Raw genomic sequence first — 20,746 nt, 5'->3', positions numbered from 1 at the left:
TCCACAGACTACATCCTCCTCGGAGACCTGAATTCCCACCTCGAAAACCCCAACGACAGCAATTCCATTGCCCTGCTCGATAACCTTGCCAACCTCGGACTCAAACAGCACGTGACGACCCCCAGCCACACTGTCAGACACACGCTTGACCCCATCTTCTCAGTTATGTTATGTTATGTTATGTTAAAATGGGTTTTATATAGCGCTCAGCTACTCCGAGGAGTGTCCCGGCGCTTCAAAACCCAAATACGGAAGCAGGAAACAGACAAACAAGTGGCAAACCTATTGGACAAATAACCAGGACTTCAGATCCTTCCTGAAAGCTAACAGAGTACATTCCTTCTCAAGAGGACTGGCAAGGCGTTCCACAGTTGGGGGGCCAAAGATCGGAAAGAGCGACCTCCAATGCGTGACCGTTTAAAGACCGGGACCGACGCCAAAGCCAGGGAGGCTGACCGCAGCGATCTGGATGGTTAGTAAAAAGCCAGCCGTTTCCTTATGTATTTGGCACCGGACCCATGGAGTGCTTTAAATGCCAGTTTAAGCGCCTTAAAAACAATCCGTTTACGGATAGGGAGCCAGTGAAGGGTTTTCAGCGAATCAGTGGCACTGGCTCTCCAATGGAGACCAAGAATGGCTCGTGCAGCCGAATTTTGAACAATTTGCTGCCGCTCAAGAAGATATTCCAGCAGCCCGAGATAGAGCACATTAGCATAGTCTAAACGGGAGCCAATTAAAGCCTGCACAGTGGTTTTCCTATGATCACGGGAGAGCAAAGGGAGAAACTTTCTAAGCATTTTAAGCAGGCCGAAACACTTCCCCACTAGGCCAAGGATCTGAGGCTTCATAGTGAGGCCGTTATCAATCTGCACCCCAAGATTCTTAGCCTCAGTCAACAACCACGTCACCTTCAGCCACACCACCAAACTACACTGGACCGACCACCGCTGGGTCCACTTCACCTTCAAGAAATCCACCATGCACCACCACCCACAATGGATCCCCTACCGCAGCTGAAACAAGGTCACCAAAGACCCGCTCAACACCACCCTCACCTGTGACTCACCGACAGACTCCACCAATACCGACACTGCAACCAGCAACCTCAGGCAATGGATCGACGACTGCGCCAACACTCTCGCCCCAATTAAAAAACCCTCAAACAGATGCACTGACAGAAAGGCCAACTGGTTCACTGCCGACCTCCAGGAATCCAAACGGGTTTGCTGAAAACTCGAGAAAAAGTGGTGCCACGAAAAGACACCGGACAACCACACAGCCCTAAAGAATGCCAGCCACAAGCACCACCAACTCATCTGAGCCACCAAAGGACCTCCTTCAAGGAACGCATCGCCAACAACGCACACAAAAGCAGAGAGCTCTTCAACATCGTAAAGGAGCTCTCCAACCCCAGCTCCTGTTCCAACGACATTCCGCCGTCACAAGACCTATGCAACTCCCTAGCCACCTTCTTTCACCGCAAGATCGCAGACATACACGGCAGCTTCAACACCCAGACCCTCCCAAAGCCACTGACGCTGTAGACTCACTGTCCCCAGCAACGACCTGCTCTCCTGGGCCCACATCAGCGACGTCAACACCATCAACACCATGAACACCATCCACTCCGGCTAACCATCTGACCCCTGCCCTCACCACATCTTCAACATAGCAAATCGCATCACCGCACCCCAACTCCGGAAGATCACCAACAGCTCCTTTGAGACTGCTACCTTCCCGGAAAGCTGGAAGCACGCTGAAATCAACGCCCTACTCAAGAAACCCACAGCGGACCCAAAGGACCTCAAGAATTTCTGACCCATCTCCCTTCTTCCCTTCCCGGCAAAAGTCATCAAAAAGATCGTCAACAAGCAACTGTCCAACTTCCTCGAGGAGAACAACATCCTGGACCCGTCCCAATCAGGATTCCGCAGCAAGCATAGCACCGAAACTGCCCTCATCGCTGCCACTGATGACATCAGGACCATGATGGACAACAGCGACACTGCAGCCCTTATCCTCCTGGAACTCTCAGCCGACTTCGACACCGTCTGCCACCACACCCTCCGAACACGCCTCCACGACGCAGGAATCAGCTTAGAGACCTGCTGGTGATAATTGCGCTATATAAATGAAAATACAAATACAAAAATACCCTTTTCAACGTCTACATGGCCCCACTATTCAATATCGTCCGCTCACACAACCTCAACATCGTCTCCTACGCCGACGACACCCAGCTGATCCTCTCACTCACCAAGGACCCCACCACCGCCAAAACGAACCTCCACGATGGACTGAAGGCCCTCGCCGACTGGATGCAGAACAGTCGCCTGAAATAGAACTCAGACAAGATGGAGGTCCTCATCCTCGGCTCCTCCCCCTCCGCCTGGGACGACTCCTGGTGGCCGGCTGCGCTGGGAGCCGCACCGACGCTCACCGACCATGCACGCAACCTGCGGTTCATCCTGGACTCTTCACTCTCAATGACCCAACAAGTCAACGCCGTCTCCTCCTCCTAGTTCAACACCCTCCGCATGCTTCGCAAGATCCCCACCGGAAGCAGAAAGACGGTCTCCCACGCCATCGTCAGCAGCAGACTGGACTACTACAACGCCCTCTACGCTGGAACCACGGCCAAACTCCAGGAAAAACTTAAACGTATACAGAACGCCTCTGCAGGCCTCGTCCTCGGCATCCCCCGCCACTCCCACATCACTGCCCACCTGAAGGACCTGCACTGGCTCCCCGTCAACAAGAGGATTACCTTCAAGCTCCTCACCCATGCTCACAAAGCACTCCACAGCACGGGACCAGCATATCTCAACAAGTGTCTCACCTTCTACACCCCAAATCGCCAGCTTCGCTCCGCCAACCTCACCACCGTCCCACGCATACACAGAACCACCACCGGCGGCAGATCCTTCTCCTACCTCGCTGCCAAGACGTGGAATACCATCCCCACCCATCTGCGTCAGACCCAGGACCTGCTGACCTTCAAGAGAATTCTCAAGACCTGGCTGTCCGAGCAGTAGCTGCTGCCCCCTCCCCCCTCAGGGCCGTGAGACCCTCATGGGTGAGTAGTGCGCTATACAAATGGATTGATTGGGTTTTCACCTCAGGGTTCTGATTGTCATCATGTACAACTCGAAGTTCACTCTCAATGTCTATACAATGTGACTCAGAACTCTTCAGAGAATAACATCCCCATTTTTTAGGGCTCGCTCTGCGATTGCAGGCCAAAGGCCTGCTGTCGCAAAGCGAGACTATTGTAATCAATCCGGCTTTCAAGGACTAAATAGGAGAGGACAAGAGACTGGCACGCGCATGCAGCAGCCTGTCGGAATCGGATCAGGTGGCGCGCAGCACCACGCTCTCCGATTCCGGCAGGCTCTTCACAACACACATAGTGTCCCCCCCCCCCCGTCCCCCCCCCCCCCCCCAGCGTACACCCCTGCTGAGCATACACCCACGCCCCCCCTTACACACACAACCCCTACCTCATATCGGCGTCTTCGCACTCCCTTGCCCCTGCTCCTCTGGGGCGCGCGCACCACTGGTTTCGATTCCCTCGTCGGCTCCTCTTCTATTCCGGGTTTATTTCAACAGCCAATCAGGAGGCAGAACTCCTTTAAGAAATGCTCCCTCTCTGGTCCGCTATCATTTTAACTGCACGGTGCGTCGTGCACCCCAGCAAAAACGACAGCATGGGCCAATCACCATTGTTAATGAACAAACTTCTAATCTTCTGACACTGCTCTCAGTCACGCGTTGGTAATATTCGAGAGTCATCACTGGCATTGCTGATATCACAGTTTGCGAGTGAAGGCTAAATGTCAGACATAAGTGCCTCACTGTCTTGTCCCTTTTCTCTGTCTCTTTGCGCTGGCCTTCTGTGAAGCTGTCATCCTGAGTAATGTCCCGGCTGTCACCGAAGAAGGTTTTTAAGCAGTTGATATTTAACTTTCTATCCGCGTTCTGTAAAGAGCAGCGCTGATGATAGAGACAGCACACCTGGGATCCCGGCAACAGGGAACAGGGTGTCAAAAACTAAAGGAAACTCACTCGAGAGAAAGAGTCAACAGCTGCGGCTGCAGAGGGGGGAACAGGGGTTAATGCGGACTCCGTGAGCCCGGGGTGACTCTCTGCCTGTTCAGAGCGCCTTCTGCCCTGACACGGTCTGTCCAAAAGTCATTAGATTGGTCATCTCCGTCCTTCCGTGTGTGTGCCCCGATGACTGTCTACCCATCACGCACCCCTCTTTCCTCACACACTATCTGTCCCTCCACTCAGTCTGTTCATTACTCATCTATCTGTCAACCGAGTCATAGTGCTTGCTTGTCATCAGCATCCTGTTTGTCCTGACACCTCTGCCCGTCACCAACATCCCCTGTGTAAACCATCTGTCTGCCTATCCTGACGCGTTCTGCCCATCACTCACCCCATGCCTGTTCGGACAGTCCCTCTATCTAAAACCCACAGCCTGCGTCCCTGATACAACCCACAGCCTGCGTCCCTGATACACCGTCTCGCTCTTCCTGTTCTAATACCACGACACGAGATCTGTCCATCGCTTCCTGCCTGGTCTACTGTCGGTCCATCACCCCTGCGCCTGCCTATGTCCCGTCACACTGTTTCTTCAGTCCCCATGTGTAGATCTCTGACAAGACACATTACCTGCCCATCGCTTACAGGCCGCACCCCAATCCCTTCTCTTCATCTCATTTTGTTGGTCTCGTTATTTTTTTTATAACCAATCCCGTCTGAGCTCTACCACATACGCAGCTACACCGTATCTGAACGCACAAAAACACACTCTTGGCACTCACTAAGCGCACACATTGAACATGCACCAACTACATAAAGAATATGCCATGGCTCAAATAGACACACTGCACAACTACACATACCTCGCTACATAAGTACAACACACACTCTGTCAACCTCCCAAACCATACACACACTGCACATACACTAGCAAAACTATAAATGCACAGGCACACATCCCCACACCGCAGCTACTCACACAAAACACTGCCACACATATTGACACGAATTCCACACGTCTACTCCCAGACGTGTATACAACCAAGATGCACCACATAAATAGGCACACTAAACACACACCTAAGAATCCCCCCACACATAAACACTATTCATAGGCAATACACCACAGAAAACCCCACATAAACCATATTTGCACAGAGAAAAGCACGCGTGATATACAGATGCATCCACATACACAGGAGCCACACGTCATTCATGGAGACTCTGCACATCAGGTATAACGAGAATTTCAGCTGGACGTTCGAGGGCGTTGGCTTCTCTTTCCCTCCTGCTTGCTACCCCCTGCAACTGGCTCCAGATACGCGTCACCTCCCCTTCTGCGATTACTTTATTTTGATGCTGTCCTCACCCCCTTCACCTGTAGCTATGATTGGCAGGGGTGAATCTTTTGGCGAAAATTGTGCTGTTATATTTTGTACAAAGTTCTCTGTATCCTTTATGTATATTGTCGTATTTTATGGGGTAGACTCGTGGTTGGCGAAAAAGCAAGTAGACGCATTGGCATCAGACAGTCAAAGTCAGATAAACTCTGGAGTCAGTTCTACCCCAAGCAGGGTCAGTGGTACAGTGGCAGTCAGGGAGGTTTTGAGGGGGAGTGCTAAAGTGACTTTTCCTAGGCGTTTTCCAGGTACTTCATCACAGTGCCTTGGGAATGTTGGGGAGATCGGGCCTGCCAGGGGACCAAGTGATTGTGTGGTTGCCCAGGCCCAAACCCTAAAAAGATGCCTTGGGGAAGGGGGTCATATTTAGGGGTTTCTCTCGCATGGTTTTTATAACTAGTGGCTGAGTTTACAAGTTGGCCAAGCTCCCCTTGGACTGGGGAGTTGGTGAGTTTTTACTTTGAAAAGATGAAAGAGGCCTACGGATTGCAGCATGGGCCCCCAACCACTTTATTGATTCTGAAGGGCCACCTTGACTGACCAATTTCAGTGAAGTGGATCGATATCTAGTATCTGTAAAATAAGTCATGTATGCATTCATATGCTGTGTAATGGCTGCAAAAATGATTGGTGATTTATAAAGTGTTTTGCAAATAAATATAGCCTGAAACTATGTTTCTCAAAATCCAATGCAGAGAGTCGTGGATGAGTTATTGTGAAAGGGAAATGAGTCTGATGGGCAAATGTGAGGATATGGTTGGGTTTCTTTGTCCTTAGTCTTCCCCACACCTGACTTGGAGAGTCCCTCATCTACGTGGCATGGAAGTAGGCTTGTGCTGTGCATCTACAGTGAGTGTAGGGGAGTTGAGTAGAAGGGTGTCAACATAGGTTCTGGATATGTGATGTATGAATAGGTATGGTTGCATGTCTGGTGGTGTTTGGGAGGCATGTGCTTTTGGTTTGTGTGTGTCAACAGCATACTGGCGTATGTACGGCTTATTTTGGGTTTCTTACAGGCTTTGCAGAGGTTGTGCATCTGGTGCATGTGCACACGTGGTATGTGTGTTGGGTATCTATGTTGTGTGCATATATGGTGTATGTTGTGTGTGAATGTTATGTTTGTCTGGTGTAACATGCGTTACCTGGCACCTCTGCAACGCTGTCCTGTCGACCCTGCAGCCTCGCCCTCCAATCAGGAGGGCAGCCTAGATTTGACATTGCTTGCACTGAAATGTAATAATTGCCACAGCAGTTGTCGTTGGTCCCTGGCGCCCAGTTCAGGTCCCGCCTTTATGCAGGGGTCTGCCATGTGGCAGTGGCATGCCCCTTAATCTATATATTAGACACATCTATGAAACAGGTTTGTGTGTTTTCTTATGAAAATAAGCATTTTGGGTTGTATGAAACCGCATCCAATATTGAGACAATAAATGAGATTTCTCCCCCAGAGGGTACGTTAGTTTAACTGGTGTAGCATAGACCTTAGCCTTGGTACCGGAGGGTGTGATAATGCAATAACACATACGTTGAAATTACTACCTTTGCTCCCTTACAGGAATCCATAAGTATGTCATGATCTCATACTGATCTTTTTAGGTCGAGCTCGAAAGCATACGAAGCATGCTGGAGTCCAGCTCGACAACTATAGCCGTCCGTCTCCTGGGAATCTGAGACAGGGGCCGGGCATGAGCGTTGACTTAACCTCGTGGGCGCGCACGCCCAGCCCCTGCCTCAAATTCACAGCAAGACAGGCTCTCGCCCGCACGCACACACAGCCACACTCACGCATGCGCACACACATACACCCACGCAGGCACACAGACCCACATATACACACGCAGCCACACTCACGCATGCGCACACACATTGCCACGCGCACACACTCACCCCCCTTTCCCCCCCCCGCACCCCCCGAACACGCAGGGCTTACATACACACACAAACGCGCACACACACACCCTCCCAACCCCACTCACCGGGCACACGCAGGGCTTCCATCACTGGGGGAGGGCACCGTCAATGTGCCCCGACGCCCCCCCTCACCGGGTCTGTTATACTCCTCTCGTCCTGTTCCTCCCTGTGTCCAGAATCCGCAGCCCTCTCCGTTGTTTTTCCGCCCCTTCACGCCTCCTTTCTCCCGCCCAGAAATCCGATTTGCGTGTCAGGCCTCGCTCTTGCTTTTCTAGGCGGCATGTTTAGGGTTTCTTTTGCGTGCCACTCCTCGCTCTGGCTATCCATTGCTGTTCACAAGCATTTGCAATGCAATCGGTCTTGCATTTACTGCGAGTTTAAGGTATTGGCATTGTAAATGACAATGCTTTTTATTTTCCAAAGCATAAATAAAAGGTATTGTCATTTACAATGCCAATAGCTCAAACTCGCGTAAATGCGAGACCTGTTGCATTGTATATGCTTGTCTTTGTAACTTGCACTCACTAAATGCAATAGAGTTGAGTTTTAAATCCATATTTTTTATAATGTTCTTCTCCTCTGAGTCTTCATGGCCTGTTGGTCTCACTCTCTTCTGTTAAACCATAGTGCTTTTACATAAACCCCTGGAAGTTTACTACTCTCATTCCCGTACATATTTGTCTTACAATTCCTTTTTTAATTTTACTCACACCCTACACGAAGATATGCATGTTTTACTGGTGGGCTCGCAATCCTAAAAGATGGGCCACAAGAGATTAGTTTAAGAGGCTATTGGAGACCTCCAAGGTCTGCCTGAGTATGATTATGGTCTCATTAGCCTTTCCTGTTGAACTCTTAGGGTCAGATTTACAAACATTTTGTGTCGTGTTTGCACTACTTTTGTGCTGCATCCATAACGCAAAATGCTTGTTGATATTTACAAACACATGCAAGATTTGGCCCCCTTTGCGTGGCTTTATAAAAAAAAGTAACGCAACGCAGAGGCTCGTGCTGCATTGCGTTACATTTCAATCTGGGAGGTGGAACATGGGTGTACCCATGCATCCACACATGGATTTCAAACAATCCCTGATTTACAAACTTGGGATTGCGTAAAAATAGGTACGCCTACCAGAGGATGACGTAAAGAGGAGAATAATATTTTTTTCTCCTCGTTATTTCCTCTTTGTATGTGTGCTGCAATCTGCAGCACATATAGAAAGAGGAAAATGCCTCGTGAGATTGTTTTCATGCAGAAAGGTATCCAGTCCTGTGCAAAAAGAATTCTCTTTGTAACGCAGGCACCCTTGCACCATGGTGCAAGGGTGCCTTCGTTGGTGTTAGGCTGACTGAAGTGCACCCGCACAAGGAGAGAGAAGAAATGCTCCATATCTTCATAAGTATGGAGCATTTCTGCCCTCCTCCTTTCACGCAACGCTGCTCAGCAACTTTGCTTGCTGCCCTCCGTTGCTTGAAAGTTTAGTAAATGTGCCCCCAAAGTTCCAAGATCACAAATAATGCTGCATTACTGTGAATACCCTTTCTTATTCTGTCTCTTAGAAACAGATCGTTAAACAACATTCATCAACAGATTAAAAACTGTTCAAGTTATCAACAAGGCTTTCAGCACATGTGTTCTAATACAAGTGAGGTACCTACACCCTTAGAAAAGGTTTGTCTGGGTAAGCTGCCTTTTGTGAACACAGAAATTTACCCACCTGAGTCCATAAAGCACAGTTCCATCAGGATGTAATCGTATCATCCGATTCTTCACAGTAACCCCGTGCAGGAAGGACTTCTTGTCATTCAGGAAGTAGGTGTCAGGAAGCCAAAGCTGGTCAGCCACTCGGTTGTCCAGAGTAAGGTTCAGGGGAATAGCTGTGTAGGCAAGTCGCTTGTCACGCCAGCTCTGTTGAAAGTACATGGTGATTGTATAATCCTGAAAAATGGAAAATATATATTCCTGTTAGATCTACAGGAAATAATGAAACAAAATATTTGCCCATTCAAAGCACCCGAGTGTTCACGGGGAATCGGGAAACTAGAAAACACTCCTGAGAAGTATCTTATGGAGGGTATGTGAGTCAATATTGGAAGTCTACAAACAGTAATAAGGAAGACTCGGATTTACTTTAATAAAGAACATTTATGAGATCTAGAGCTAAGGCATGATTTAGATCAGAGCAAAATTCCAGTTTGTAAAATACAGGCCAGGGGTATTTGGTTTTCATCAATTGTGAATAACGTTAGAAACCCGAATACAATTATAACAGTACAAAATGTAAAGCAGTTAAGGAGACTTGTTTCAGATCATTTTACAATGCACACATAAAAACACATTTACATAGAACTAAAATCCTCGGATTCAATAAACTTCGATTTTTTTTAAGTTGAATGTAGAATTGCGAAACACTTATTTTTTATAAATTAATTAATGTGTTCTTTCAACGGATAGATTTGCTGTTTTATAGGTTTATTGACTAATGACGACACTTTTGAAAAAGACAATCAGTAATTAAAATATATGAGGTCACATGCACTGATAGTTGGTGCATTTAAGTACTTATGTGGACAAAAGGATATCACTTAGTAACAAATCTACAATAATGAGCTGTTCAGAAGGTTTTATTCCATGCACACTTTGTGGAATAGGCTAAAATACAATATTGCTTAATTTTTATATTAAGAATCGTTCAGTGAGGTCAGGTTACTTTTCACTGAGGTACTTTACATAATAGCAAAATTCTGCATACGACATACATGGCTTTAAAAATATCATATTACGTGTGCTCAATGCAATCACATTGCAATAGAAGGAATGGACAAATTCAAAAAGTGTTAAACATTTGCTTACGTGGATGATGGAAAGGTGTACGTGAGCTTGTCTAAGTCAATCTCTATATCACCAAGTTACAGGCCAGTTGACTAAAATACAACAGAGTTTGTTGGTTTAGTTCACATAATTTGGCAGACAATCGCCTTGTGCTTAAGGTTCATCCCTGTGTAATACTCTACCGCCACATCAGAAATTTGAAAATTATTACTTTTAAAATTGAGGAAGACCCTAGAAAACTCACCTCCTTACCCAGGCTTAAAGTTAAATTCCTTATTAGTTCACTTTGAGTAGATATGTTGTACTTTATTAACTATCTGCACACGTGAGGATCAAAGGGGAGTGTTTAAAGACCTAATTTACATTTCCACCTAAAATACTTAGTCCTAACACAACGATGCTCACAGTCTGTTAACCAATCACAGTTGGAGGTTACTGATCAACTTGCCTTTGGAAAAAATCCATATAAATAGGTCGGAACCTCTCACCCACCCTTAGATGGCATGCTTTTTCATAGGTATCCTCCTCACATTTGCCACCAAAGGTAAACGGCGTGGGCTACAACTCTCTGAACAGGGGAGGAACACTTGATGTTTCACCTTGGAGTGTGTAAACCTATGTGAGCAATCGGTGTGAGTGGGAGCCACAGAGTGCTATGTAGACACTGCAACGATTAAAACTACCTCTTGGCGGATACATTTTCAAATTTTATTGAGTGCACCCAGAGAATAGGCATACAACTAAGAGGGAAATTAACTTCTATCAATAATGCTACAGAGAGCAACATGTGTTAGAAAATCAAAGGTACCCTATCATGATATATAGTGGCGTTCATCAGGAACAAATGTGTAGAGTCACTCTGTTATTAAAAAGAGAAAAAGTGCATCTATAGTAAATATTTAGAAACTCAATCTTTATAACCAGTATTCCACCATCAGTTTGGCTGTGAGTACTATAGACGGCACCCACAAGTATTGGGTGTTAAGCCTCAACTCATGATCCCTCAAAGCACTTAAAAAATAGGTCTGTAGAAGTCCAATGTCCCCTTACGAGGTTCTGCCTGGGTGAGGAAACAAAGTGATTGGTTATGAGACAATGTGGATCGTTGTGTTGGGCTCTATGAGCTATTCCTGATACAGTGTTATTCCCCAGCTAGTATGAAACCTAAGTCTGGACAAAGCCACTTACACATGAACATTTATATTTTTTGTTGTTCACACATCCAAGGCTTTCACAATGATCCGCATAAAAGAAGGGTTCTCCAACGAACAAGAAAAAGTTTAATTGATGGACTAGATTTCCTGAACTGTAATTATTTCCTTCTTCTTTATCCCCTTCATGAGTGCACTGAATCTACGCTAAGCAGCCTGCAACACTTTGCACAAACTATACAATAAATGCATAAACAAAAAAATAAGGACAAGGGCAATTTCATTTTATAGAAAGATGTGCTCAGATAACTATGAGGGGAGACGAAAGGTCTCACTTTCGGATTATAAGGCCCACCCAGAAAGATATGGTTAAAAAAAATGTGAAAGGAGCTCAATGGCGGGTCTCCGTTGTACTACGAATTTGTTATTTGGTGCATTATGTAGAATCTGGAAACAGCAAAACTCTTGCCTCGTTGCAAAACTCAGTAACCTCTCCATGTTATATTTGTCATGCTTTATATGGCTAAAGGCCATTTCCGTGCTATACGAAATCACAAAAATAAATAAAATTCTAATTACATTTCATTCATTTTATTTTTGCGTTTTGATATAGGGCGGACATGGTCCGTAGACAACAGAGTGCTTTACAAAGAAGCAGGTGAATCAATAACAAACAGGAAATATACATCTAACGTTAACGGTGGAGAGAACACCAGGTTAGCCCCCTCATGAGATGGAACACTTCACACGTACTCATTATAAAACATAGTAGTGACAGGCAGGTAGTACAGTGCCACAAGCTGGGCAACAATTGTATTTGCTGGTTGAGGTTAATCTGCATTTGACAGGAATGTCAGGAGGTAGGAGGGGTTATGCCAGGGGTCGTTCAAAGAGAAGAGATTTGAGGTATTTTTTGAAGGTGTCATGACATGTGGTCAGGTAGAGGCTTGGTGGCGGCAGTTCCAAAGGAGAAGGATTCACTCATGTTTTGCTCATGCTTGAAGGTGGGGGTTCAAGGAGGAGCAATTTAGCATATTGTGAGTCTCGGCTGGCACCTGAAAGTTTCAGTTTCTTGGAGAGGTCACAGGGGCATATTACCAACAACTAGCGATAATTATCGCTATGTTGGCTTAGCGGCAATATTTTTATCGCCGAGCTGCGGCGATTTTTATCGCTTAGGAACCTTGCTATTATCAAGGTTTATCTCCTAAGCGATAACAATCGGCCGAAATGCATGAATATCGCTAAAAAGTCCGCGATATTCATGCATTACCGAGCTAATGCCCTTAGCCATGTTATCCACCTACCATTGGATAACATGGCTTAGAACTGCTCAGGGGCAGGTGTTAGCTTTTGGAGGTATTCGCGCTTAGCGCGAATATCTCCAAAAGTTGGTAATAGAAGATAACGATGTTAGCTACTGTTTCCAGTCGCTAACATCTTGGCACGCCCACTTTGCATGTCATTAGTGATATATTTCACTGACATGCAAAGCGGGGCCCAAGATGGTCGCTATCTCCTACTAGCTGTCGCTAACTGGTGTTAGCGACAGCTAGGTAATAGGGAGATAATTTTATCTCCGCTTTCTTGGCTTTTGAAGCCAAAAAAGCGGAGATAAACCCCCTTGATAATATGCCCCACAGTTCCTTTCATAGAGGGTCAGCCCACTCCACAATCTATGCCTTCCCTCTACAATCCAATAAACTGAGGTAGAGGACAGTTCCAATTTCCCCTATGTGGATGAAGGACTCGGAATCCAACAATAGTAGCTTCACGGACAGGTGTGCACGTACTTTAATGCAGAGTTAGTCCTTAGGGTGTCGATATGAAGACTGGATAGGTGCCAGGCCACATTTAGCCATATCATGTAGGTGACCCCAGGTTGAAAAGTCTCCAATGGTGTGGGTATGCTCTGAGGTGAACATGAAATCCGTTCTGGAGCTTTCCTTACCTGACTGAAATTGCCTTGGTAGAGCTGGCAGACACCTGGAAGAGGTGACAGCATGTTGGAGATTGCTGTAAAGGTTATCTATACTTCTTTAGGTGGCCTAGAGAGTGAAGACCTGTTGCTATGGGTTTCCTCCTCCGCCCTTGGTCATTCCCAGGTCAATGCTACTTTGGTGAAGGCTGTGTAGTTTAAAAAAGCCTTTCCCACCTGCCATGGGGCACCTTCAATTGCACTCCTTCAAAATGGGTGGGGTTTGACAGTTGTGCTTCCTGATGTATGTTTCCTGAATTGTTCCTAGTAGCTCGAACAAGGTGCTGTTCAAGGAGCATGTATGTCGATTTAAACTGATGCATCCTTCAGTGAATATTTGGGATTCTGCATTAGTTATGGAGTGATATGTTAGGTTCTCTCTAGCTGACCTCTCTTCAGAGCCTTGACTAACCCCTGTCCCCTCTCTCCCAGTGGGCTCAGTAGTATGGATCGCCCCCCTGAAGAATTTGCCATACGATCGGTTGAGGATCCGTCTGAGTATGAGCTCTTGTCTTAAACCATGAAAGAGTTATGTTTAGAGCTCCCAGAGGATCCTGTTACTTGTTAGGACATGGAAGAATGCCCACCACCACCACTGTACACCCGTGAAAGTCACTATGGCGGGAAATAATTCTGCCGCCATTTTTTTTTTTTACAAATATTAGCACATATGGAAAAATACGAGGTATAACTTCAGATTACAAGGCCGGCACCGCTTTCTTATAGCCTTCCACTGCGCATCAACATGTCGACTACTCGGGTAAGATACCTCAGCGCGCGGAGATGGCCCGTCTATCCACAATGTAAGTCCTTCCGGTCCCATTGCTGTCATGTAAATCTTTCTGCTCGTAATAAAGGCTGCTCGTTGTAGCGATACTAAAACGCGCTCATTGACAAGAATGAGGTCACTGCCCTTCAGCGTCTTCGTAAATTCCAGAATGAATTTACGTGCCTGAGCAATGGCCGTTGATCAAACGAACAGACACGGGAAACCGGGGAGCGCGATAGCCGGCATAAATACTTTAGCTTGATATTGCAGCATTTCTATTTTTACACGAAGCACTGGAGGCGTTTCCCACTTACGAGCCACCTCACCCCTTTTGGGCTTTAGAATACATGACTTTAATAAGAGAAACCTTTCCCGGCTCCATTTCTCTCGGCAGCGTTCCCCCCTCTCGCTTCCCACTTCATTCCTGACGAATGGCGTGCGTGCGCGCGCGGCGAATAAGGACCCGAAGAAAGGAAGAGGCATGCAGTCATGCAATATTGATAGGTCAGAGTGCTCTTCGAAGAAGGGGGCGACACAGAAGCATTAATGGACTCGAGTCTTTGGCTGAGAGCACAGACAAGCAGGCTGATGAGAACACTCTCCGCAGTTCAGCCTGCAGCCCTGTACAAGGCGAGGGCTTGTTCCGTCTCCTGCCCGGCCATGATATTGTATCACAGCGGAACAGAAGGCTGTGCTGGTTGCACCATGTTCTTAAGGCAGTGGCAGGTTTATGACTTGGTTATTCTTTCAGAGATGTGAAGCTGCATGCATTTTTTTTATTTCTGTGCTCCCACCAGCATTTAAATGAACATACCTTAGTTCTATCATGTAAATTACTGGTAGCTGTCAGCGAGACAAGGGCCACATTGCATGACATTTAGGTAATACATTAAAAAACTAATACATGTATTATATTTTGCATGGCGCTGCATGCTTCGGGTGCCACTCTGCTTCATGTAGTGCAGGTGCAAATTGTTGATGGTTCTCACATGTGCACTCTTAGTTACACCTCACACTCAAAACATAGGAACAAATAACAAAATAAGAACACACTTCTGGTTTGATCGCTGGGTGTTTGGTGGCCGTGAGGAGAGTGATGGGCTTCATGCCTTTTAGCAGCCCTTGTTCGAGTGTTAGCCACGCTGGGGTGTAGTCCTGTCTTGGGTCTAGCCAATGCAGTCCCTGTCTGGCTATGCATGCTTCGTGGAAGCGTTTGAAGTTTGTCATGTTTGACCCCCCTGTTCTTTTGATAATCTGAGTTTTTGCATGCTTATTCTGGGCTTCTTACCTCTCCATAAGAAATTGTTCAGTATCTTGTCTACCTTTTTGTGGAAGTCTTCTGTGTTGGTTAGTGGTAGCATGGAATGCGAACTATGGAATAACGAACTATCGACTAATCTCAAGAATACGGACTACCGCCCCCCCCGCCCTCCCCCCTCTTCCTTCCTTCTTTTTCCTCCTTCGCCTACTCTCTTCTTTCTTCTTTCACTCATGTATAAGCCTTGTCCATGTATGTAAATATATATTTTTTTATATACAATAAAGAATTTCGGAAATAAAAAATAAAAAATAAAAAAAGAACACACTTCTGGTCATAACTCCGAAACACTTGGCACAAAGGCCCCTCAATAAACCCACACCAAGCCAATCAAGGATGTCCCACAGAGTAGGATGTTACTCGTCCGCCGAAAGTACTTCGCATGTACCTAGCCAAGACAGCGGAGCACTGTACAGGGTCAAGATCGAGATATAGTCAACCTGTGATAAGAGAGATAGCTTGACTCATGAAGCAAAAGTGTACTGCTATTGCATTGTGACGTGTTCTTGAAAGAGGTGTGTCCTCAACTCTTTCCTACATTGAAACAGCGTTGCGGTGGTTCTGATGAGTACAGGGTTATTGTTCCAGGTTTTAAGTGCATGGATGGAAAAGGCCTGATGTCTTTGTTTTTTTCCTTTCTATACTTCTAATCTTTAGGCTGATGGTGTCATGACTACAGGTATTTCTACAGCCTCTAGAGATGGTGAGCTTATCTGAAAGATAAGGGTGGTTATTGTTCTTGATAGCTGTGTAAATGATTCAACTGGATTTGAAGATGGTGCAGACAAACAAAGGGGGCCAGTGCAGTGCCATCGAAATGGGAGTGTTGAGACTTTGATGCTTCATCAGGATTATGAAGCGCTGTATAAATGCAACTAAAATATAAATCAATACAATATGTACAGGTTTCATTGGAGTTAAATATTCAACTCTAGTACTTTACAATGATGATAACTGCAAGATTGTACAGGCACCATTGGTGGAAAAGCAAACCAGCCAATTCACAAAGCCTTCCCTATAGACACAGTGGTGTTGGAACAACTTTCAAGAGTTAGATTGCTGCCATCAGTGTTACATCACTGAAGTCATAGGGCCGGTGCAAAATTCAAGTATCACACAAATAGCAGCAAATGCATTTAGCAGGAGACTGGTAAGGGTGAAGTATATAGCTTGTGGTGCATTTTGGAGAACATTGTTGCATAAACATTTCTAAAGAAGGGTGTGGTAGTGCACAATCATTTAGAGCCATTGACTTTTCCATTGAAATGGCCACCAAATTTGCACAGACATACATTTTTACTGCTGAAACTGTAAAGCACAATAATGTGTGGAATTCAGGGTTCAGCAATATTTCAGTTGTGCCTCACCAAGTGTATTGATTTGCTTGAAACTATTAAACTCTTTATTTCTATCACATTTTGGAATTAGAACAAATGTGCTTCATTTGAGATTTCCTAACTGTTGAGATATTCAGAAATATTTGCACAGTTTAATAAGAGGTGTTTAAATGTTGTTGTGTGTTATAAAAATGACATAATGAAGCATTTCATTTCACACTCCTAGTAACCCAGCTAGATTGTCACAAATGTAACTTCATAAAGTTCTGTAGTTTGGCAGTCAAAGGAAAAAATTAGTAAATATCAACCTCCATGTTAAAAACATCAGCAATCCTTTGTCAGAAGACATAGCCTGGTGTTTGACCCTTTTTATAAGCCCAAAAAATGTGGCAAGATAAACATTTTTTTTAAATATATCTGTATTGCTTATTTTATTGCTTATGTGTATTTGGGGAGGCTGTTGTACCCTCCATACTACTTCCAGTGCCTATGTATGGACATTTTCCCTTCAAATTCAGTAGTAAGGCACACCTAACAGAGGTATACCAAAGGGGATGATTGACGGAGCGCTTGAGCAAATCAAACACTCACCCCCAGTCAATTGATCTGGGTTTAATCCATCATCATTCTTTATCTCACTCCACCACCCCAGTTCAGACATGGCCATATGCAAATCAGTCTGACCCTGTGTCTCATGGGAACAGTCCAGCCCGACTGCCAAGCCATGTCTTCCCGGGACCGGAAACAAGCATCCTGGGACCGGTTTCGGGTTCATAACCCTCATCAGCCAGGCTATCTTGAACCCAGTGGCAGAGTGAGCAAGGGACCCACATCTGGGCATACCCTGCCAACTCAGGGCGAAGAAAGTGATACGAAAGGTGATGGACGGAGCGCTTGAGCAAATCAAACACCCACCCCCAGTCAATTGATCTGGGTTTAAAACATCATCCTTCTTTAGCTCACTCCACTACCCCAGTTCCGACATGGCCATATGCAAATCAGTCTAACCCTGTGCCTTATGGGAACAGTCCAGCCCGAACTGCCAAGCAATGTCTTCCCTGGACCGGAAACAAGCATCCTTGGACCGGTTTCGGGTTCATAACCCTCATCAGCCAGGCTATCTTGAATCCAGTGGAAGAGTGAGCAAGGGACCCACGTCTGGACATACCCTGCCAACTAAGGGCGAACGAAGTGATACCAAGGGGATGATGGACGGAGCGCTTGATCAAATCAAACACTCACCCCCAGTCAACTGATCTGGGTTTAATCCACCATCATTCTTTAGCTCACTCCACCACCCCAGTTCAGACATGGCCACATGCAAATCAGTCTGACCCTGTAATGAGAATGGGTGATTTTTCTGTCAACTCTCTCCCGAACCCTTACTGGTTTCACTGCATTTTGGGTGCCACTTTCTTTGCACAGAGCCCAGCTTTAAAACCACTCAGTTCTCCACCGACAATGTGGAAAAAGGAAAACATCAGACACACTTCCTATAATTCATTTATCAGTTCTAAACTCCAAAAATACCTGGTTCGCCTCCCTCTGAAGCCACATTCTCCACATAGAAGAGATGCAAACGTTTATTCTATCTCTTCTCCAGATCTAATACTACAACCTTCTTCAGCTTCTCACCGTTCTCTACTCAGCCCTATAATTTTTGCTTACCTACACTATTTAGTGTCCATTTACTAACCAATCACGCTGTAGAAAAAACCACAGTGGTATTTGCCTGTTCCTTCCCTGCTAGATCTTTTGCTCATAGTTTGTTCTTATACTTGCCTCACATTTATGAGGCATACATGTGTTCTTAACTGTGTTTACCACTATAAACCATTCCCTAATTTGTGAACTATTTTGGGGCATATTATCAAGAACAGAGTTAAAAATTATCACCGGTTTAGCGCCAGAACACTGCCGCTAAAGGGGCGATAATGAGCTTGATAATATGCCTTTGAGAATCCCAAAAGAAGTCCATGTTCTGGTGTGAGCATGGGCTTCTATTGAAATTCTCCAGGGCATATTATCAAGCCCATTATTGCAGCTTTAGCTGCAGTTTTCTGACGCTAAACTGGAAATAATTTTAACTCTGTCGTTGTTAATATGCCCCCACGTTATTTCACGTATCTATGCCTACTGTGTGGCTTTTCCAGGCATTTAGCACTACATACAATCCTAAAGGTTGAACAGGATATCTCTCTGAGAGACATCAACGTCTCATCTGGTCCTGGTATCAACGGTTAATTTATATTCTAAAAGAAGGAGGTATTATTTCGGCAGGTAATGATTCATCCATCAAAGGGATGAACAGAACATTAAAAAATATGACACATTATTTAACAAACGTATCATATTCTCACAGAACCAATACGATAACTCCCAAGAAACTCATTTTCTAAGAAGATGGATTTTCTCTAGCAATAAAACATTTATAAACAGCATTGTTTCCTGGTAAAATTTAAGATTAAAAACAAAATTGAAATCATATGTGATCCTGCATTTCTCTAATTACTTTGAGTGAACGAGATTAGATTAATACCTTCAAATGAACTGCATATTAAAAACAAAATCAGAAATAGCTGAACAATTTTATAGGCACCTGCCCTTCCCGGCGCCTGACTGAGCAGTGGACTATCTCCAGTATCTGATGCTTCTTTTGTGCATAACAGATGTGTCGATTCCAGATGTGGACCTCGTGTGCCAGGACAAGGCACCTGTTTTGCTATTTTGGGTGACTTGACAATTTATGAGCACAAAGGCATGTGAAGCAAAAAGCAAATGTCATTTAGCCTCACAAGTTTTAACATAGCTGATCTGTGTTAAAATTATGGCTAACGATTACTCTCTGGATTCCTCGGGATATCTTGTTTCCAGATGTGCACGGTGATGCCGTGTTTCCATTTTGCCAGGGCTCTTCCAAAAGAGAACAAGGTTCGTTTTAACTTCCGTCTCCCTTAATAAAGTCGAATGAGGAAATATCGGGTAATGAAGTGTTTTCTTTAAATATGGATTACATTTTTTCGCATGAAATACTGCAACTCTTAGTGCATTGTGTGAAGAAAGAGCCAGGGTGATCTCTGTAAGCAGGCTGATTATCTATTCGTTTATATTTTTGAGTTTCATATGTGGAGACGATTCATGTGCACAGGTTTGGAGCCCCATGGTTTATAAACTGGAAAATATATTGCGTTGTAATACATATTTTTTTTTTTTTTTTTTTTACATTTATAAAGCGCAACATATACCCGCAGGTGTCTTGGCGCTGATTAATTTGCCAGCTCGGTGTTATTAAGCTAAGTTGCTCTGACCTCTGCCCCATACCATGAAACTTATTTATTGAACAACCAGGTTTTCAATTTTTTGCGAAATTGGAGCAATGTGGGACATGATCTGATGTCCTGAGGTAGAGCATTCCAGAGTTTGGAAGCTGCTACCACAAAACGTCGATCTCCCCACATGACTGTCTTGGTGCGAGGCACCAATAGTTGGTTGCTGTTGGCGGAACGCAGCTGACGTGTAGGTTGGTAAGGACGTAGATGGTCTATTAAGAACTGCGGACCCTGTTTATTTAGTGCTTTGTAAACTATGCACTGTGATTTAAATCTGGCTCTGTTCTGAATCGTCAGCCAGTGTAGTTTTATTATTGCGTCTGAGAGAGGTGCGAACTTAGGGATTCCAAGGAGCAGGCGGGCTGCCGCGTTTTGTATGGTCTGCAATTTTCTTATCACTCTGACTTGTGAGTTAATGAAGAGCCCATTACAATAGTCCAATGATGTCAGGACTAGTGAGCTCACCAGTGTTTTAATGGCAGTTGTTGGGAGGTAAGGGCTTATTTTCCGAATCATGCGTAGTTTGTAATGGGCTGTGGAAGCTTTTGTGCAAATATTGTGCTTGGCTACCAAATGGCCTTTATCCCATATGTAATGTGATCCTACATGTAATCTTGTATCAACAGAGACATCTGCGGTAATGTTTTCAACTGGACGAAAGTTGAATTTTAGA

At 45.2% G+C, this 20,746-nt stretch overlaps 1 protein-coding gene across 1 annotated transcript in view; it reads right to left on the bottom strand.

The window, feature by feature from the left end:
• Positions 1-20,746, bottom strand: part of LOC144828211 (gamma-aminobutyric acid receptor subunit beta-4-like) — a 632,874-nt gene that overhangs the window by 183,517 nt on the left and 428,611 nt on the right. Inside the window, exon 4 of the mRNA XM_078686301.1 lies at positions 9,077-9,297. Within this exon, the coding sequence (XP_078542427.1) occupies positions 9,077-9,297 (221 nt within the window). The remainder of the gene's footprint in view (positions 1-9,076; positions 9,298-20,746) is intronic.

The sequence above is a fragment of the Lissotriton helveticus genome, chromosome 4_1 (genome assembly GCF_964261635.1).
Source record: "Lissotriton helveticus chromosome 4_1, aLisHel1.1, whole genome shotgun sequence".
NCBI lineage: Eukaryota > Metazoa > Chordata > Amphibia > Caudata > Salamandridae > Lissotriton > Lissotriton helveticus.
The sequence above is the reverse complement of the archived record's forward strand: the minus strand, read 5'-3'. Positions and strand labels throughout refer to the sequence as shown.